Source organism: Triticum urartu, chromosome 5 (genome assembly GCF_003073215.2).
Source record: "Triticum urartu cultivar G1812 chromosome 5, Tu2.1, whole genome shotgun sequence".
NCBI lineage: Eukaryota > Viridiplantae > Streptophyta > Magnoliopsida > Poales > Poaceae > Triticum > Triticum urartu.
This window is the reverse complement of record NC_053026.1, coordinates 365,095,677-365,112,540: the sequence shown is the minus strand read 5'-3', so window position 1 is coordinate 365,112,540 and position 16,864 is coordinate 365,095,677. Positions and strand designations below refer to the sequence as shown.

General features: G+C 42.4%; 1 protein-coding gene across 1 annotated transcript; it reads right to left on the bottom strand.

Moving 5' to 3' along the window:
* Window positions 1-632: 632 nt before the first annotated feature.
* Window positions 633-10,024, bottom strand: LOC125509060 (mediator of RNA polymerase II transcription subunit 25). The gene is made up of 15 exons (XM_048673936.1): window positions 9,761-10,024; window positions 8,849-8,879; window positions 8,684-8,747; window positions 8,426-8,556; window positions 7,545-7,754; window positions 7,380-7,445; window positions 6,677-6,887; window positions 5,410-5,456; window positions 4,550-5,326; window positions 3,741-3,794; window positions 2,616-2,644; window positions 1,909-1,977; window positions 1,711-1,795; window positions 1,501-1,587; window positions 633-1,410 (listed from the first exon to the last, which is right to left on the bottom strand). The coding sequence occupies exons 1-15, from the start codon at window positions 9,871-9,873 to the stop codon at window positions 901-903; spliced, it is 2,484 nt and encodes an 827-aa protein (XP_048529893.1). The 5' UTR covers window positions 9,874-10,024; the 3' UTR covers window positions 633-900.
* Window positions 10,025-16,864: the final 6,840 nt, after the last annotated feature.

Below are 16,864 nucleotides of genomic sequence, written 5' to 3'. Positions count from 1 at the left end.
CTTTCAAAATATTTAATAAGAAAATTCAATTTCTTTATTTTTATTCACTCTTTGTATTTTTTTATTTATCTAAAAGACGAGACAAAAAAACTTTTTTAAAACAAAAAATAGGAGTGCTTGCTGACGTCAAAAAAAAGCTACAACCAAACGAAAGGAATTTTCTAATAAACAAACGGCAATGAAAACGAAACAGCGAAACAGAAGGGCAACGAAGCACATAAACAGTAGAGGAGAAACAGGACAGCGAAGCACGAAAACAGGGTAGCGAACCAGAGACCGACATAACGAGTAAAATGGGCTTCCAATCAAAAGCCAGTACGGGCACCTCAGTGGGCGCCAGGAGACCGAACCAGCGCTGAAGGCGCCGGTTAGGAGCTCCCTATAACCTGGCTGGGTGCCTTTTCCGACGGTTTTACAGGGCGGACAAAAAAAATAGCCTGAGCAGATATCGTAAAAACGGCCCGGCTCGTAAAACATTTGTGGGACGCATCTCTACCTGACCCAGCAATCAGGATTCTTCCTAACACACCACCATGCCTCCTCCCCAGCGCCTCCATTTAGCATGGATAAGTAGGAAATACAGAAAGTTATTGGACATATGAAGATTCGAATGCATGTTCGGTCCAACGGTGTGAAAATGTAACTTTATCTTTAGCAAATCATTCCAGATTATAGGTCCCTCTCCAATCAATCCTCTGAATATGTTCTTCTAATGTACCATCCAATAGGATGATGAATACCTCAGCTACAGGCTAGACATGAGATAGTAAGCAAACTCCTCCTAGCTGACAGACTCGCAATGCTCTGTACATAAGCACAAAACCACCACACTAATTGGGTGTGCCAAATCTCCAAGGAGCCTCATGAACCCAAGGAGTGTCCTGCTAGCACGCGATATTTTCAAGATAGGTAGCCTCCTCCAGACATGTTGCCTGGGCCCTGTGGCGCGATCTTTCCTTGCATCATCTGCACCGCCCGACCATGCCCCTGCATGAATTGTTGCTGACCCATCCCTGTACCCACCATCTGCGGCTGCTGCTGGAGTTGTTGAGGCTGCTGCTGCTGCTGCTGTTGCATTTGCTGCATCTGTTGTTGCTGTTGCTGCTGCTGCTGCTGCTGCATCTGCTGCTGCTGCTGAATCTGCTGCTGCTGCTGCTGCTGTTGATGTTGCATTTGCTGCATCTGTTGTTGTTGCTGTTGCATTTGCTGCATCTGCTGCTGCTGCTGAAGTTGCTGGCCTTGAGGCTGCATTTGCATTTGGTGCTGTTGTAGTTGCTGCTGTTGCAGTTGCTGTAGTTGCTGCTGTTGCTGCTGTATTTGGTGCTGCTGCTGTTGTAGCTGCTGCTGCTGCTGCTGTGGCTGCATCTGTGGCTGCTGAGTTGAGACCTGTGGTTTGAATACCACCATATCCTGGGGGAAACTCGGCAGAGAATTGTGTTGATTTAGATGAATACTACAATAGACAAATTGCGGTAATCTCTCAATTAGTTATAAACATACCCCTGGGAACAGCATTCCTATGAGGCGCCCAGCTTTGTCAGACACTGACAACAGCAAAGTTTGTGAAGGTAGCTGAATCACTGCACACTGAAGCAATGAACCACTTGAACATTAAAAGAAGTAAATGTATGATACCATGCTTAATTAAGTGCAGTTCAAACTGAGATCATAAATATTCCACAAGGTTAAAACAAGCACTGAGCGACTCACCAATTTCTTCTCTTGTAGTTGTCCGAGGAAACCATGCTGATTCAATGTTCGAAATACTAGAAAGTCTGCCTTGCCAACATACTGCCTGTACAATTACATGATCGAACAACCAAAGTTGAGCAGGAATGATATTAGGAACAACACACAATAATGCAGCGGTTTTAACAAGGAAAAGCATGGGCTAGTTGAGCGACAAACTTGTTGTTCATATGCTCTTGGGCTATGAGGCGCACGATCTGCATCGTTTCTGGCCAGTCTGAAGCAAGTCTGAATATAAAAGTACAGCTTCAGTTTCTTTAGGCAGACTGATGGTATGATTTGCAGATTGTATGAAAGCGCTATCATAAGACTTAAGGAGAAAAATAAGACACGATGATAGATTTTATTGAGTGAAGGCAAATGGCATTCAAAGTTGCCCAACAAAGTGCAGGAAAACAAGAAGTTTCTTCACTGGGCGTATCATATTAGAACTCAGGAACGTTGTCAGGTTTCCAACTGAAATTACGCTTGAACAGCAGGTAAAATTCAAGAATATAGCAACCTAGAACATTCGTGAATATATCTGGCAATCAGTACACTAGTAAAATTTGAAAGGTGCTGCCAAAGAAACCAAATATGACATACCAACCTAGAAGACTGGTATTTAGTTGGTTTGCAACTAACCTTAGCATTCCATACTCCTATAGCTGATAGGTGTGTTCAGATAAGTTACTGGACGCACAGGATGTATTACAGATAGTATAATGAGAATGACTTCACGAACAGGGTGTAGGTGTCCACTAAAAATTCAATATTTCTTGTAAAGCAATTCATTTTCAAGAAAAAGAGCAACAATAATACCTAGCTGTAAAATTTCCTAATCTCATTCATCACAAAAATAGTATTGCAACAGTTTAAAGACTTACGTGTCAGACGCTGTTCCACTCCTATAACCCTGCAACACAGATGATAGGATGAGAAATACAACATTGAAATGCTTTGCAAGGATAGAATATGGTATGGTATATTTAAGAGGATAGCAAATTACAGTATACAATCCGAAATTATAACAATTGGTTTCAGCTTTGAAGGTGTAGACCGTGAAAACAATGAGCATTGGCAGCATAAACTGATATTCTGTTCCATGCTTCACAAAATTTTCAGTAGGTTCAGAAAAACAAAGTGTATCTTGGTGCAGATTTTAATGCATAGTAAGTTGTTTTTCTCAACAATACTTCATGGAGAAGTTAACACAAGGATTGGAGAGTAAGACTTTTGACGTGGAGGAAGTTAAGTTGGTGCTCTTTGCATTAATCAGGTTTCAGAAGATTGGGCACTATCTCTATTTTGATTTAAACCTCTTGGAACAAATCCTTTATATATCTTGGATATGTTTGCCTCGGCTAGAAATCAGGCTGGTTCAACCAAGCCTATTCTTCAAGGAGCTAATAATAACAATGCTCTGGTTCATTCAGAATGTTGGATCCAGAGAAACAAAGTACACATTCATAAAATAAGCTTAGATGAAACAGAATGTTGCTTCTGGATTTGAAATAATTGCAAATCACGATCTCATCTAAGATGTCAGGGGGTCAAATGGTTGGACATTAATATGTCCATTGTGATCTATTTTATTGATTTATCTTTTAGATTCTATCAATTGTTTCTTTGTAAATTCTTATTTTGGATCTTGATTACTAATACACATAATACTCAGTAGGATTGTCGCCTGTTGTTCGGATAAAAAAAAGTATGTTCTTTCTAAGCATTGACTTTCCAACGGCCTCAAGAATAGAGAACACTTGAAAGAGCTATTTTTGTCATGAATGATTAATTAAATAGGCAGTAATGAACAGTTGCAGGCAATCATTGGGTAGTATAAACAGAAAATAAAGTAAAACAACATATGCCATGTTTGGATGAAATGGACTGAACTGTCTTTCCATAAAAGGAATGGTCTCTTTTCAGATCGCATACAGATCAACAGAGAGCATAAAAACTGTTACTATATCAGGAAGTGTGAGGGTTAAGCCATACAAATAGGAACTTACTTCAAGTTTACAAATAAATACAGGTTGTCCTTGCCTTTGCCCAGACAAAGTTCCCTGAAATATGAACAGAAGAAAATCATGTCCTGAATTGTACTCCTAGGCAAAGACACCAGACAACATGAGCAAGATTATCATGAATTAAGTGCTACCACTATTCACAATATTTGTAATGATTTTGAACTTTGGGCTCTTCGGTTTAAAGAACAGGCTGATAAGGTAGCCGCCTGTCTACCTCTCCTCACGGCTAGCCATGATCTTGTAACCCTGTACTTTTTGAGAAATATATATCCGGAAGTTCAAAATCATTACAAATATTTGTTCAGTTGTCTGCTTGACACTCTTAACTCATATTGCATAAATATGTATTACCTCCGTCCCAAATTACTTGTCTTAGATTAGATTTGTCTAGATACGGATGTAGCTAACACTAAAACGTGTCTAGATACATCCGTATCTAAACAAATCTAAGACAACTAATTCGGGACGGAGGGAGTAACTTTTACAAACGTATTTTCCATTAAATTTCATGCACTGACCAGTAGAACAAAAAAAAATTGACAAGGTTGGGCAATCTGCATATACTTCAACACCCCCTCTCATGCGTGGCTTGATAAGGCCTAAACATGGACAGAAAGAGGGCAAGCAATTTTCTTCATTTAAATTGTGAAATCCGAAACTTGAACCTGAAACCTCTTGGCTCGGATGCTATATTAAGTTTCATACATACCGCTATGTAAATGCTGCATTTAGCAACCTATATTGCAAAGCTACTATCGCAAGGAGCATGAAACGCAAACTGAAATCTTTACCTCCCAAATTTTGACATACTTCGATGGTTGCTGGCCATTAGGATGTTGTGCCAGAGGCATATTCATAGCAGAACTGTTGTTCGCGCTAAGAGCATTTACTCCTGTCTGCTGGACCATTCCTGGTGTTGGCATCATTGTAGGCGTAGAAGAGATAGCTGTAGTCCCAAGGTTATTTATCATGTTTTGGTTCGTACCAATTCCACCTTGTCCTGATTGTGGACCAGCCATCAGACCACCTTGTGCCATAGAAGGCACTGATTGTCCCATGGCCATGTTGCTTTGTATGTTAGCCAAAGAAGACGATACGGCAATATTTGAATTACCAGATACAGTAGAAGTGTTTGACCCAAAAGAACCGAGAGCTGTGTTCTGTACCAACTGTTGAGCACCAATTGGCTGTACTGTTCCAGATATAGAAGATATGACAGCGGGAGTTGATGTCATTCCACTCGATATCATGTTTGACATGTGCACTTGTATAGGTGTTGCTCCCATGTTAGGTCCCATTGAGGTAGCTGCTGTTAAAGAGTGTCGATGTTGTGACAGATTGTTTAGGATGCTAACATTTGCTGGGCCACCAGGCCGAACCTGTTGTTGGATAGGGTTTACTAAAGGCTTATGCTCTTGCAATATTTCATTTGCAACATTTGTTTCTTGTGAAATAATCGATGGTGAAGAAGTTTGCATTGCTGATACACCTTGAGAAGCAACATTTGAAATAGGTGTCATATGAGAGAATGCAGGTGCAGAAACCATTGGTGGTATAGTTGTCGGCTCCTGAAAATGCAAATCGTTAAGGTACGGTTATAATGAAAAGGCATATAGAAATAGTAAAATAATAACATATTTTTGTAGCCTACCACTTTAACATTTGCAGTCGGTTGCCGTCCCATCATCGTTCCATTCACTGGAGATATAACAACTTTTTTTAGTCATGACAATTTAGTAGGGTTATATAACGAAATGATGAGTAAGAGCAGAAAAAAAAACACATTGCAATATTATTCAGTGAGTTTTTAGTTATACTTGGAACATGTAAACAAAATCAGAAATGTGCCACCCTAATTCAATAGATAGGCGAACTTAGTCACAATTATGATCCATAGCAACGTTGAATATATATATATATATATATATATATATATATAGGAGCTAAAAACCCAGCATTTTAGAATGTGCGATTGTGAAATGTACTTCATGAAACAAATGAGGAACAACATCAACACTCATATACATCGAAAAAAGCACCTGGTATCTGTATGGATACTTCTAATACCATGTGATGTCTGCATTGCATATGATAGGCATATAGGTGCAATTTCAGACATGACTAAGTTAGTCTAATGGCTGACCAACAACTCAAACAATTAGCTGCTGACATCTTAGCCAATGGTCAGATACACCATTATTTAGGATGATTCACTATCACAAGTCACAGAACATTCATCATACACATAGAAAAACAAATATGAAGCCAGTAGTACTACAAGCTGTTATGAAAGATGAGCATTTAACTTCTAGGTCCAGTACATCATTTTCCTTCAGCTCTGGCTCAAAGTATTTCAACTAGACAAGTAAGTAGGGTATTTCAGTACATAACATCATGGCCACATGCAATTTGAAACATCAAATATTTCAAGTGCCTCTTTGGTATAAGTATTCAGGTGCACATTTAGTTTACTGCTTTGAAATTTAGTATATGAGGGCTCTCACGTGCTTTTCTGCTAAGATTTATTAGTATAGGTAGGTTTTATGCAAAGGGTCCCATAAGGGCATTCTCCAAGCCTTGTTTGCCTGCAATTACATAGTCAGCACTTCCAGCATATGCAGCAAGAAGTGTTTATCAGTGTTTTTTATTTGTGGTCCCAACCCAAATGGCAATGTCCAGATTGCATTTTTACTTAAATCTACCATTCTTTTTCTTTAATCAAATTGCGGCTGGGATTTGTTGCACCAACTCACACAAAATTAGGGGAAACTCCTATAATTCTTTTTTTAAAGCTTTCTCTACATCCCGCCCATGCAGACATCATAACAACAGCACAAGCCACAAGTTTCATGAAAACAGGAACAATCAAAGGCTAAAACCTCACAGTGAAACTAGCCTAACATTAGCATTTGTTCAACCTGAGGGAGTGGCATTCGAAGGTGGTCCTGGCACAGTAGCTGCAGGTGCGGTATCCATTTTTGTAATGGTGTGGTTTGGGACAAGGTTCCCGGGTAAAGGATGGCTTAGAGCGGTTCGAGCCTCCATGAAACTCTCAGACAGCAAAACAAGAAAATGTGGATTTTTGGCATGATCAACTGATGGATCAGAAGCTTGAGGATTCCTCTTTCCCTGCAATAAATACGTGTAGTATCAGTATTCAGTGCCTATTCACATAACAAACAAGGATTTGCCTAAGGTCAGCTTCAAATCATGTAAGTTTACAACGCCCGTCATGACAGAAGTGGAGGAATGTGGAGATCAGGGAAAGGCATTATCTTGAAATTTCATCCATTGTGCTAAATACTATGATGATTTGACGTGGGTGGATTTTTTTCTAATCCACAACCAAGTTATGTGGTGTGACACTTGAATTTCTAAGGCATTTATTTTACAAACTACTAGAAAAGAGGACATTTAGGACCATAAAGTAAGCAATTACAAGGACATCTAAACTATTCGCAACAAGTGGAGTGGACTAGGCAATTAAGCAGGCTACTAGCAGAGTGGAGTGGACATTTAGGACCATTCAAGATTCCTTTTGGACAAACCAAAATAAAGAAGCAAGTACAAGATTGTAGGCTTTCAAACAGTTTATCAAGTTTGACACAACAAATGTATTACCGCGTTGTATATTGCCTTCAGTGTTGGTAGCTGTTTAGGAGATACCACCGACAACGATACAGAGGACTGCAACCACAAAATTAATTAGATCCAACCAAGTACTGCTTAGCACTCCATTGAGATACACAATGAATATAATGCAAGATAGTAGTATTTATTCAGCACCTGAGCAAATGAGACTGCAACAGCCTCAGCATCAGCAAGACATGATTCCTTTGTTGCTTCGTTGCTCTTTTTGTGATCACTACTTTGAACAGAAGGGCGGTAGACAGGTGTAGGCAGCGGGTAAGGATTACTTGCAGCAACAAGTAGGCAATGCTTTTGAAGTTCACGATTTTGATGATTCTGGCTGCTACCAGGACTGCCTTGGAGTATCTAGTTGCATAAATGAAATGAAATAAGCATCATGGCAATAACAAACTAATAACCAATACAATACATTCACAAAAGACCATTCACGTGTCAGTCTCATTGAGAGTAACTACTGATGTCTATTACATAATCCAACCACAACCATAGCCCCATAACTGCAGTTCAGGTCAAACACTTCCATAGTTTCTCATTCAAACCATAGCTTGTGCAAGAAAAAAAATAGAAGAGATTCTGGACCATATTGGAAACACTAGCAACACAAATATACAAAATCACTTTCTAGAAAATATAACAAAGTAATTAATAAAGCTGGAGTTTAGACAGCATGAAATATGACGATAAAAGAAGTACAAATGCAAGAAACACATGTGCAGGTCCAGTAACTATTTCCAGTGCTTATGCCTTAATATGGAAGAAATACAAGAGCAGATCATAGAAAAAAATGAGACCTCACTTACCAATCTGTAGGAAATGTCCCACGAAAATGGGCTCAACCCAGCAAAATTGTAGGTGAACTTAATGTATTGTGTTATGCTACTAGGCGCGGATTTTCATTATAACTACATTATTCAATAGAAAATTATCTGCACTACTCAGACTTTAGAACTATTTGAACATAAACAATAAAGCAACTTATAGAGTTATGATTGTGAACAATGTTAACACATCAATACCATCAGTGCTTCAGCAAGACCTTCACAAATAGCAGCTTCACTGAAGCCTCCACCACTAAATGATATTCCTGATAACCATGAAAGAAAAGCATCCATATCTTTTGTCCAACCGCTGCGTTGTACAATAAAGGCTGCATTGCAACAGGAGCACATTTTCATAAATTAGCTATTTTATACAGAACTAAACATGAAAGCATTGAGATAAATCATAATGTTAAATGATAAGGGCATGGAGGATTAATGGATATCAAATCGTACCACTGTAAGGTCCATGGGTATGGAAGACAACTAATGCAAGCTCAGGTGGTACCCCTGCAAGCTTCTGCGGGGATCATCGAAAAATAAGTTAAACTTTGACAGAATTCAAGAAGAATGGATCAACTAAAAATTCTGATAAAAAACGATCAGGAGGGAGGGAGTTACCTGCCCTGATAGCTCAGTAGAACAAAAACTCCTGCACAAATTTTAAAATGCTTCATGAATTAGTGATAATATTTTTTTGACAAAATCATGTGAGAGCATATTCGAGATAAATCAAAAAGAAGAGCTATTATAGAGCTATGGACATCTGAGAATACAGAGTGAACTAAAAATTGTCAACGACCTGACTCACCTCCATCTAAAACAGTAATAAAAATACTAAAAGAAAAAGAAAACCTTGCACCTACATCAAGTTCAACATGATTGACCACAACAAGAAGAAAAAATGACTAACATGACAAACAATCAATCTGAAGAAAGACATACCACTAATGAAAACCTGAAGTTCAACCAAGCGGAAGCAACAGCAGAAGTACAAAATAGACTTCACTTAACCAACAAAGGTAGCCAAACAGACATGACCGTGGTAGTGGTTGTACAAAAGAATGGGGCACAATCAGCAGCATACCAAAAGTTGAATCACGTTTTCCTTTCAAATAAGATGAACTCTGGCACTAGATGATTTTTTTCTTCCGTATCAAAACACCAAGTAAAGCTAATAAACTACTATCATGAAAACCCATATTAACCAACCCAATTTTACATCAGGATCAAGTGAACTACACTCGAGGAGGCACGCTTTCAAATGGATCAAGGGGGAATCCGAGAAAGGCATATTCAACCGAAGTTATAGTAATCGAATTTACTCGACAGGTCGAGCCACCAGAACTAGAATCGGAAGGTCGTTCTCCTCACAAACACCCCATCTCCAGTTACTTGGCAGTTTGCACACGGAAAACCTAACCGGGGGTCACGAAGAAGAGCTCGAATTCCCCTACCAGCCTGCTCTCGCCCCTACAACCACTCCTAAATTCCACGCCGAAACCCTAAAAGCAGAAGGCGGCGCAGGCGTACCGAACGATCTTCTCGACGTACTCGGCCGCAATGGCGGGCCAGTACGGCCCCAGCGCCGCCGTGCCCTCGACGACCACCACCAGCTGCCTCTCCGAAGCCATCCCCTCCACCATCGCAGAACCTCGACGAATCCCCTTGGCCTCGCCCTCGCGAATCCGCTCGAATTTCTCTCCCCGACCGGCGGCCACCACCCACAACCCCCCTTTGCTGAATGCGGGTTCTCTGTTGTGTGCGGAGAAAGAGAGGACGACGGGCACGGTCAAGAAAGTAAACGGGTCTGGGTTTTATAAGGCCCAGGGCCGAGAGCCCGTTCAGTCCCTACCCTTCTCTTTTTATGGCAACCCTGGGCGGCTGGGCCCTCCGGGGTTTTCACGGAGAGACCGGCATACATTGGTAATTTCTTGTAGTATTTCCTCCGTCCAGAAATATTTGTTATCAAAATAAATAAAAAAAGATGCATCTAGACATATTTTAGTTTTAGATACATCCATTTTTATCCATTTTGATGATAAGTATTTTCGAACGAAGGGAGTACTTATTTATTTTCTTCTAGAAAACTTTTTATTTATTTGTTGCAGATAAGTATTTATCTATTTCTTAATAATTATGTTTAGTTGGTGTGGTTTGATACGCTTTTAGAGGTTGCTATTATTTCGGGAGCACGCTATTTGCAGATTTCTAATTTATTTGTTCATTCAATGGTTGTTATTTATTGAATTAGTTCGTCACTCATGAGATTTGTTACATAAAATTATTATAGGACTACTAAATATAACATGTTTCTCGTTGACTCTTCTACCTCCTCATTCTTTAGCACTCACGTCCCTTTAGAGGCTATCGACATTTTTTGTGGTGCGGCCTATGAACATGAAGTCACACACAGTTGATGAGTGTACCTAGAATATGACGCCCTTGGGACAATTTATTTGATTGTAGGTTCTGTTCAGAAGCAAAGATGGTGCATGGTCGATGGACACGCAGATGCACATAGCCAACAAACATACAACTATAGTTGTGTGTGGTCGAAGGACACGTATAACACGTTTGGTAGCCTGCAACATCCCCAAAGACGCCCACTAGGTGCAGGGAAAACCCTTTTGGTAACATACACGAAGTCCTGTCTCGCACGCGCACAGACCTTAAAGCAGCCCATAGGCTGGCTCGCTAGGAACGCCCGAATCGTCCATTTCTAGCGATCCATACTGGGGTCGAGCACAAAAGTGGGGCTCGGCGTATGTGGCGGTGCAGGGGGGCGACTCGGAGATGACGGAAGACGAAAATCGGCTGCACAGGATGGCGCGAAATCTAGCATCACCCCTCCCATTTACTCGCTCACATCGAGCTCTAAGACAAACCCAAGCTTAGTCCTTGCCTTGGTTGGTGACGGTGACTCATGTCTGTAGAAGCAGTGGCGGCGACTTCAACCTTCGACAGCAGGACCTGCTTTTGTCCCCTTCGTCTCCGGCTCCGTCTCGTCCTCCTCGTTTGCGCCATATGCGGGTCGTCGGCTCCAAAGAGGGTAAGCAGCATGCAACCCCTCTCCTTTGTTTGGTCATTATTAGATAAGGTGTATGGTCAATTTTGCCATTGTTCACCGCACCGTTGATGTCGACTGTTAGGTTTATGGATGAAAGGATGAAGCTACTTGTTCAGGCAACAACACTTATAGTTGTGACTTAAAATTGGGTCATGTTGGTCCACAAGACAGTTGTTCATCGGAGTGATAAGCCTATCCTCCATTATGGTCCAATGTTAATCCGAGATAGAGATATGATAGCGAATCTGAACTACATCTACAACTGCCATGACATGGAGGCTTTGTAGATGCTTCGAATGTGAAGAGCACCTTTTGCCAAGTGTATGGAGACGTTTATGATCATGGGGCGTATAGAAGACAACATCCACACCTTTGTGGACGAGCAAATTGCCATGTTTCTTCATGTTATAAGTCATAATCAGATGTTAAGGGTTATTCACAGCATGTTCAGGAGATCAATTGAGACCATTTCTAATATTTCAAGCAAGTCTTGTATGCTATTCGAGAGCTCGGATGAGAGATGATCAAGGCACCAATTGGGCAAGCTCCTAGCAAGATTTGCAACAACTCGAGATGGTACTGATACGTCTCCAACGTATCTATAATTTTTTTATTGTTCCATGCTATTATAATATCTATCTTGGATGTTTTAGATGCATTAATATGCTATTTCATATCATTTTTGGGGACTAACCTATTAACCTAGTGCCCAGTGCCAATTGCTGTTTTTTCCTTATTTTTGTCTTCTACCAAAAATCAATACCAAACGGAATGATTTTTTTTGAGGATTTTCTTGGACCAGAAGACAACCACGATGTTGGAAATATGCCCTAGAGGCAATAATAAATTAGTTATTATTATATTATATTTCATTGTTCATGATAATCGTTTATTATCCATGCTAGAATTGTATTGATAGGAAACTCAGATACATGTGTGGATACATAGACAACACCATATCCCTAGTAAGCCTCTAGTTGACTAGCTCGTTGATCAATAGATGGTTACGGTTTCCTGACCATGGACATTGGATGTCATTGATAACGGGATCACATCATTAGGAGAATGATGTGATGGACAAGACCCAATCCTAAGCCTAGCACAAGATCGTGTAGTTCGTATGCTAAAGCTTTTCTAATGTCAAGTATCATTTCCTTAGACCATGAGATTGTGCAACCCCAGGATACCGTAGGAGTGCTTTAGGTGTGCCAAACGTCACAACGTAACTGGGTGGCTATAAAGGTGCACTATGGGTATCTCCGAAAGTGTCTGTTGGGTTGGCACGAATCGAGACTGGGATTTGTCACTCCGTGTAACGGAGAGGTATCTCTGGGCCCACTCGGTAGGACATCATCATAATGTGCACAATGTGACCAAGGAGTTGATCACGGGATGATGTGTTACGGAACGAGTAAAGAGACTTGCCGGTAACGAGATTGAACAAGGTATCGGGATACCGATGATCGAATCTCAGGCAAGTATCATACCGATAGACAAAGGGAATTGTATACGGGATTGATTGAATCCTTGACATCGTGTTTCATCCGATGAGATCATCCTGGAGCATGTGGGAGCCAACATGGGTATCCAGATCCCGCTATTGGTTATTGACTGGAGAGTTGTCTCGACCATGTCTGCATGACTCCCGAGCCCGTAGGGTCTACACACTTAAGGTTCGATGACGCTAGGGTTATAGGGAATAGATGTACGTGGTTAACGAATGTTGTTTGGAGTCCCGGATGAGATCCCGGACGTCACGAGGAGTTCTGGAATGGCCCGGAGGTAAAGATTTATATATGGGAAGTCATCATACGGTCACCGGAACAATTCGGGGGGTTACCGGTATTGTACCGGGACCACCGAAGGGGTTCCGGGGGTCCACCGGGAGGGTCCACCTGCCCCGGAGGGCCCTATGGGCTGTGTGTGGAGAGGGACCAGCCCCTTAGTGGGCTGGGCACCTCCCCCCTAGGGCCCATGCGCCTAGGGTTTGGGGGAACCCTAAAGGGGGGCGCCCCCCTTGCCTTGGGGGGCAAGGCAACCCCCTTGGCCGCCGCCCCCTCCTCAGATTGGATCTGAGGGGCCCGGCTGTTGGGTTTTGTAGTAATTTCAAAAAAATGCCTACGCACACGCAGGATCATGGTGATGCATAGCAACGAGAGGGGGAGAGTGTGATCTACGTACCCTTGTAGATCGACAACGGAAGCGTTAACTCGGTTGACGTAGTCGTACGTCTCCACGGCCCGACCGATCAAGCACCGAAACTACGGCACCTCCGAGTTCTAGCACACGTTCAGCTCGATGACGATCCCCGGACTCCGATCCAGCAAAGTGTCGGGGAAGAGTTCCGTCAGCACGACGGCGTGGTGACGATCTTGATGTACTACCGTCGCAGGGCTTCGCCTAAGCACCGCTACAATATTATCGAGGGCTATGGTGGAAGGGGCACCGCACACGGCTAAGAATATGATCACGTGGATCAACTTGTATCTCTAGGGGGTGCCCCTACCTCCGTATATAAAGGTTAAAGGGAGGGGGCCGGCCGGCCAGGAGAGGCGCGCCAGGAGGAGTCCTACTCCCAGAGGGAGTAGGACTCCCCCCTTTCCTAGTTGGAATAGGATTCGTGGGGTGGGAAAAGAGAGAGAGAGAGAGAGAGAGAGAAGGAGGGGGGCGCCGGCCCCCTCTCTCCTTGTCCTATTCGGACTAGGGGTGGAGGGGCGCGCGGCCCAGCCCTGGCTACCTCTTCTCTTCTTCCACTAAGGCCCACTAAGGCCCATATACCTCCCGGGGGTTCCGGTAACCTCCCGGTATTCCGGTAAAATCCCGATTTCACCCGGAACACTTCCGATATCCAAACATAGGCTTCCAATATATCAATCTTTATGTCTTGACCATTTCGAGACTCCTCGTCATGTCCGTGATCACATCCGGGACTCCGAACAACCTTCGGTACATCAAAATGCATAAACTCATAATATAACTGTCATCGTAACCTTAAGCGTGCGGACCCTACGGGTTCGAGAACAATGTAGACATGACCGAGACACGTCTCCGGTCAATAACCAATAGCGGAACCTGGATGCTCATATTGGCTCCTACATATTCTACGAAGATCTTTTATCGGTTAGACCGCATAACAACATACGTTGTTCCCTTTGTCATCGGTATGTTACTTGCCCGAGATTCGATCGTCGGTATCCCATACCTAGTTTAATCTCGTTACTGGCAAGTCTCTTTACTCGTTCTGTAATACATCATCCCGCAACTAACTCATTAGTTGCAATGCTTGCAAGGCTTAAGTGATGTGCATTACCGAGAGGGCCCAGAGATACCTCTCCGACAATCGGAGTGACAAATCCTAATCTCGAAATACGCCAACCCAACATGTACCTTTGGAGACACCTGTAGAGCTCCTTTATAATCACCCAGTTACGTTGTGACGTTTGGTAGCACACAAAGTGTTCCTCTGGCAAACGGGAGTTGCATAATCTCATAGTCATAGGAACATGTATAAGTCATGAAGAAAGCAATAGCAACATACTGAACGATCGGGTGCTAAGCTAATGGAATGGGTCATGTCAATCAGATCATTCAACTAATGATGTGATCCCGTTAATCAAATAACAACTCTTTGTCCATGGTTAGGAAACATAACCATCTTTGATTAACAAGCTAGTCTAGTAGAGGCATACTAGTGACACTCTGTTTGTCTATGTATTCACACATGTATCATGTTTCCGGTTAATACAATTCTAGCATGAATAATAAACTTTTATCATGATATATAAGGAAATAAATAATAACTTTATTATTGCCTCTAGGGCATATTTCCTTCACCGGCCCCCTCTCCCTTGCCCCTATGTATATGTGGGGGTGGGAGGGCAGCCGCACCCAAGTTCTAGCGCAGCCCTCCTCCTCTCCCAAGTCCTCCTCCTCTCCCGCGGTGCTTGGCGAAGCCCTGCAGGATTGCCACGCTCCTCCTTCACCACCACGTCGTCGTGCTGTTGCTGGATGGAGTCTTCCCCAACCTCTCCTTCTCCCCTTGCTGGATCAAGGCGTGGGAGACGTCACCGGGCTGCACGTCTGTTGAACGCGGAGGCGCCGTTGTTCGGCGCTTAGATCAGAATCAACCGCGATCTGAATCGCTGCGAGTACGACTCCTTCATCCGCGTTCTTGCAACGCTTCCGCTTAGCGATCTACAAGGGTATGTAGATGCACTCCCCTTACCCTCGTTGCTAGATTACTCCATAGATTGATCTTGGTGATGCGTAGAAAATTTTAAATTTCTGCTACGATCCCCAAAAGTGGCATCATGAGCTAGGTCTATGCATAGTTTCTATGCACGAGTAGAACACAAGTTGTTGTGGGCGTCGATTTTGTCAATTTAATTGCCGTTACTAATCTTATCTTGATTCGGCGGCATCGTGGGATGAAGCGGCCCGGACCGACCTTACACATATTCTTACGTGAGACTGGTACCACTGACTGACATGCACTAGTTGCATAAGGTGGCTAGCGGGTGTCTGTCTCTCCCACTTTAGTCGGATCGGATTCGATGAAAAGGGTCCTTATGAAGGGTAAATAGAAATTGGCATATCACGTTGTGGTTTTGGCGTAGGTAAGAAATGTTCTTGCTAGAAACCTATAGCAGCCACGTAAAAATTTGCAACAACAATTAGAGGACGTCTAACTTGTTTTTGCAGCATATGCCTTGTGATGTGATATGGCCAAAAGGATGTGATGAATGATATATGTGATGTGTGAGATTGATCATGTTCTTGTAATAGGAATCACGACTTGCATGTCGATGAGTATGACAACCGGCAGGAGCCATAGGAGTTGTCTTAATTTATTTATGACCTGCGTGTCAACTTAAACGTCATGTAATTACTTTACTTTATTGCTAAACCGTTAGCCATAGTAGTAGAAGTAATAGTTGACGAGACGACTTCATGAAGACACGATGATGGAGATCATGATGATGAAGATCATGGTGTCATGCCGGTGACGATGATGATCATGGAGCCCCGAAGATGGAGATCAGAAGGAGCAAAATGATATTGGCCATATCATGTCACTATTTGATTGCATGTGATGTTTATCATGTTTTTACATCTTATTTTCTTAGAACGACGGTAGCTTAAATAAGATGATCCCTCGCAATAATTTCAAGAAAGTGTTCCCCCTAACTATTCACCGTTACGAAGGTTCGTTGTTTCGAAGCACCACGTGATGATCGGGTGTGATAGATTCTAACGTTCGAATACAACGGGTGTAAGCCAAATTTACACACGCAATACACTTAGGTTGACTTGACGAGCCTAGCATGTACAAACATGGCCTCGGAACACGGAAGACCGAAAGGTCGAACATGAGTCGTATAGAAGATACGATCAACATGAAGATGTTCACTGATGATGACTAGTCCGTCTCACGAGATGATCGGACACGGCCTAGTTGACTCGGATCATGTATCACTTAAATGACTAGAGGGATGTCTATCTGAGTGGGAGTTCATTAAATAATTCGATTAAATGAACTTAATTATCATGAACATAGTCTAAATTGT